This window comes from Euprymna scolopes, chromosome 34 (genome assembly GCF_053919585.1).
Source record: "Euprymna scolopes isolate OS-2025 chromosome 34, ASM5391958v1, whole genome shotgun sequence".
In the NCBI taxonomy this organism is placed as follows: domain Eukaryota; kingdom Metazoa; phylum Mollusca; class Cephalopoda; order Sepiida; family Sepiolidae; genus Euprymna; species Euprymna scolopes.
Window position 1 is genome coordinate 4596443 of NC_136515.1, and position 5000 is coordinate 4601442.

Here is a 5000-nt window from a genome sequence, read left to right on the forward strand (position 1 = left end):
TCTATATCTATATATACATATATATACATATATATCTATATCTATATATACATATATATACATATATATCTATCTCTATATATACATATATATCTATATCTATATATACATATATATACATATATATCTATATATACATATATATACATATATATCTATATATACATATATATACATATATATCTTATCTATATATACATATATACATATATATCTATATCTATATATACATATATATACATATATATCTATATCTATATATACATATATATACATATATATCTATATCTATATATACATATATATCTATATCTATCTATATATATATATATACATATATATCTATATCTATATATACATATATATACATATATATCTATATATACATATATATACATATATATCTATATGTATGTATGTATGTATGTATATATATATAATATATATATATGTGTGTATATATATATATATATATATATATATATATATATATATATATATATATATATAATTATAAAAAAGTGAACCATCGCGTAAATTCAATCAACTAAAAAAAATGGAAACCGGGGTGAGGAAAAGAAAAAAAAATATATATATATAATGGGGCAAGTTATATGTACAATTCAATAAAATAAATAAGTCGATTAAAAAAAACGATCGTTAAAATATACCCAAAGCGCTTTTCGTTCAGACAAACATTTTCAAGGGTCAGAAGTCTGAAAATTATTATTTTTTAGAATATTTGGTAGTGATATGGAATAAGAGCGGAGAGGAGGTTAAGAAACCCCCCCCCAAAAAAACCTGACTACCCAAATATATATATATATATACGCGTGTGTGGGTGTGTGTAACCCTATTAAGAAGAACTCTGTTCGAGGCGAAAGAAGAGAAAAATATACAGAAAGTTCTCAAGTGTTTTACCGTCTGGAAGCAGAAAACGAAGTGTCTCCAGGCTGTCCAGTGGAAGTCTTCAGTGAGGTAATCTCAGCAAGGGGTGGGGGGATTCAGTGGACAGAGAACGATAGGAGAGAGGTCCGTATTCTTTGTTGGTCGAGGCTCCTCTGCTCGCTGCTTTATCGTTTCGGACAAGAGTAAATAGTCTATTAAGGGACACATAGGATTAATGCGCCCTAGTAGCTGACTGGTCAGTGTGTGGCCGAATCAATCAGTCAGGGGGTGTGAAGGATTGTTTGTACCTTTATTTGAGTATTTGTTTTATTGTTCTTTATTGAAAATATATGGATTTTTGGGCTTGTATTACTGTACACATAGATTCGAAAAAGTTGTCAAAAAAACAAATATATAACAAATAAATGTTATCAAAGGCAAGATAAGTTACTTTTCTACCAAACTGTATATATTTTACGTGTTTTTATTCAATGTAACATGCTTATTCAGCTCGAAAAGCATACAGTGTTTACCGATGTATTGGAAAATTCAAAATGGCGCCCAACACTCTCTTAAGCACGGTAAGTTCAGGAAAAGATGTTATAAATAATAAACTAGACAAAATACTGTTTTAAATTCGCTCAATATATGTTACCGTGACATAAGTTGACATATATTCGGTATTTTTTTAATAGTATTTTCTCTAGTTCATTATTTATAACACCTTTTCCCAAACTTACCATGTTAAAGAGAGTGTCGGGCGCCATTTTGAATTTTCCAATACATCGGTAAACATTGTATGTTTTTCGAGCTGAATAAACATGTTACATTGAATAAAAACACAAAAAATGTATCCAGTTAGGTAGAAAAGTAACTTATCTTGCCTTTGATGATAATATTTATTTGTTATATATTTGTTGTTTGACAACTTTTTCAAATCTATGTGTACAGTAATACAAACCCGGATTTTTCTGTCTCTTTATTTGTTTTATCGTTCTTAACAAATTGATCCATTTTGTCTTTATTTGGTCAATCTTTCATTATGAAAAAAAAATTAGATCTTTTTTGTCTTTATTTGTGTATTTATTTAATTATTCTTTATTAAAAATGTGGACATTCTTGTGTTTTTATTTGTTTAATTAGAAAAAATCTTGACTGTTTTGTGCCTTTATTGTTTAAATTGTTCTTTATGAAAAAAAATCTGTGCTTTTATTGTTTTAATTGTTCTTTATTTAAAAAATATGTGCCTTTTTGTACCATGGTTTGTTCTTTTAGATTGACATTTATTTTATTTGTTTAGTTATTGTTTTTGAAAAAAAAATGGCCATTTTGTGTCTTTATTGTTTTGATTGTTCTTTATTTTAAAAAAAATGTGTCTTTTTGTATCATAATTTGTTTAATTGCTCTTTTTAGATTGACATTCATGAACACAGCAAACATTTCTTTCAAGATGCGAAGGCAGGTGTTGCCATCAGTGTTAAGAGAAGCGATTCGCAACAAATGCATGTTGTAAGTCTGAAGAAACTGTTGATTTGTGAGATTGTTTGTTTGTTTTGTTGGGTTTTACGGCACGTCAAACCTTTCCGCCATTTTCTGCCGATTATCAATTAGTTCAGGGGTTTTTACTTCCTGCTGTAGCTGACATATGAGTAATATGTTTTTTTGGTATTTTTTTTAGATTAGGTCCACCTCCACAACTTTCTTTTAAATGACGACTTTTAAAGGTTTTCGAATATGCTGAATACGAAAATCGTAGTTATCGAGATATAAAAAGTTGTATCATGCATTGGATTCTTTGTCGGCCATCTTTTTTACGTGCATGCAGTGTCAGTCATCGACTACGCTGAATACGAAAATCGCATTGAAATTTTGCAGAAATAAGTAGCTATCGAGATATAAAAAGTTGTATTATGCATTGTCGGCCATCTTTTTTACGCGCATGCAGCGTTAGTCATCGATGAGTATATTTGTTTATGGTGCGCATGCACGCGCGTAAAAAAGATGGCCGCTAAAGAATACAATGCATAATACAACTTTTTATATCTCGATAACTACTTATTTCTGCAAAATTTCAATGAGATTTTCGTATTCAGCATAGTCGAAAACCTATTCAAGTCGTCATTTACAAGAAAATTGTAGAGGTAGACCTAATCTGAAAATTTACCGTTGTTTTTAAAAAAGGTAAACCTTTAAGGCATGAAAGTATGGTGTGGTGTTTTTCTTGAATAAATTCTTGATGTTTTTTTTTACATAGGCATCGTCACTTATCAAGGCCAAGAGGCTACTCGAGGATAAGGTTAAAGAGTGTACAGTAGAAATTGTACAATATAGTAATTGTTAGTAATGGAAATTCGGTAAATTTGTTAACTTAAGTGGAACGGCTCATCAAGAACTTGTTTACGTTGGACTTGAAGACAACCGTATTGTAATCAGCCGGAAAGCAAGAAAACGGAAGACAATTCCACAGGCGTGCAGTTCTAAGAAAGGAGCTTTGTTCATGGAATCTACGTTTAGGTTTAGGCACAGATAAAGAGTGGGGAAATTGCTGATAGTGTTTTCTGCTAGACGGGTGTTTCTTGTGAAAGTTTGGCGAGGGGGGAACCATAGATTGCATCTCAACCGAGCACTTGCCATGAAAATAATGATAAAGAAAAGACAAACTCGCAACATCTCTTCTGTGAGAAAGAGGTTGCAGCGAAGAGAAAAGGACATCTCCTACGAGGCTACGAAGTCTATTTTGAACTATATCAAGGCAGGATAAGTCCTTTCTAGCAGCTCCTGCCCAGATGTGGCAACAGTACTCCATCCCTGGGCGTACCTGGCTCTTATATAGATAGAGAATTGCACTCGCAGCGAAATATCTACTGGATCGATAGAAGGATCCTATCATTTTTCCAGCGACCTTGGCAACGGATTTAATGTATGTGTTCCATTTAAGATCAGGAGTAAAGGTCAAGCCAAGAAGCTTGTCAAAACATGAGGCCTCCACAAGATGAGAGGCATTTTTATTCTTACTAGTGTGATTTCTTTTTTCTATTTAGTTCGGCGTTTTTTTTTTCCTGCTTTTAGAGAATGAGTGGAGACTATTTAAGGCAAATGTGCGGATCTTTTTTTCTTTAGATTTTTTTGCAAACTAGGAGTTCATTTGACAGAAAATTACGAAAAACGATAAAGTAGAACAATATTTTTTTTCTTTACAAAAGAGTCACCAGTTATCAAGGCTCAGAAGTCACTCGAGGATTAGGATTAATGGGTATACGGTAGTCAATGAAACAATATTGTAGTAATCGTTAGTAATGGAAATTTAGTAAATTGGATTACTTATTCGTGAAAAACAGTTCCTATACGGTTAAAAACATTTCGATAAAGTTACATGCTGGGTCGAACATAATGGGCTACATAGTTAAGCAAAAGGGGAAGTAACTCAGTTGAAACAATTTATAGCAGAAGACAGAATTTATTCCGAAAACAAAAATAAACATAACATATATATATACATAATTTGTTAATTTTTTTAAATAACCTTTTTTAACTGTTTTCAAAATTTTTCGAAATTAATTTTCCAAAATGGGCATAATTTCCAAGAAACTGAAAACTTAATTACCTCCCCTGTTAACCCTTCAATTCAAATCGATAGAATTTGAAACCAAAACGTTAGATTTTACAAATGTCTTTTTTAGTACCTTATAGTTTTTTAGTACCTTATAGTTTTTACAAATGTCTTTTTTAGTACCTTATAGTTTTTCGTAATTTTTGAATATGTTACTATTTGAGACTGAAAAATTACGTAGGTATCGTTTGTTTTACTTGAAATTCAATATATTTTTTTCTTTATTACAATATGGAAGCACCGAAATACCTAATAATTGAAAAGTTTTTCTGTTTTTTAATGTTAATGAAAAATTGAAGCAAATTGTATTTTATTTTCAGAAGTTTAAACAAGATTTTATTTTCAGGAAGGAATGGTGAGCGACGAGTTATTCCTTTTGCCTCCTGGAGACAGTGTCCGCCATAAACGATCTGTGGAAATTTCATCTCACACCCTTTGGAAGCGAAATATACCCGTTTCCGTTCTCGATGAAGTCATGGGTGAGTTCTTTCTATGTAGTTTT

At 31.0% G+C, this 5000-nt stretch overlaps 1 protein-coding gene across 1 annotated transcript in view; it reads left to right on the plus strand.

Annotated features, from left to right (window-relative positions):
- Positions 1 to 5000, plus strand: part of LOC145259043 (A disintegrin and metalloproteinase with thrombospondin motifs like) — a 42375-nt gene that overhangs the window by 5091 nt on the left and 32284 nt on the right. The window contains exons 3-4 of the mRNA XM_080116670.1: positions 2302 to 2397; positions 4845 to 4977. Of these exons, the coding sequence (XP_079972796.1) occupies positions 2302 to 2397; positions 4845 to 4977 (229 nt within the window). The remainder of the gene's footprint in view (positions 1 to 2301; positions 2398 to 4844; positions 4978 to 5000) is intronic.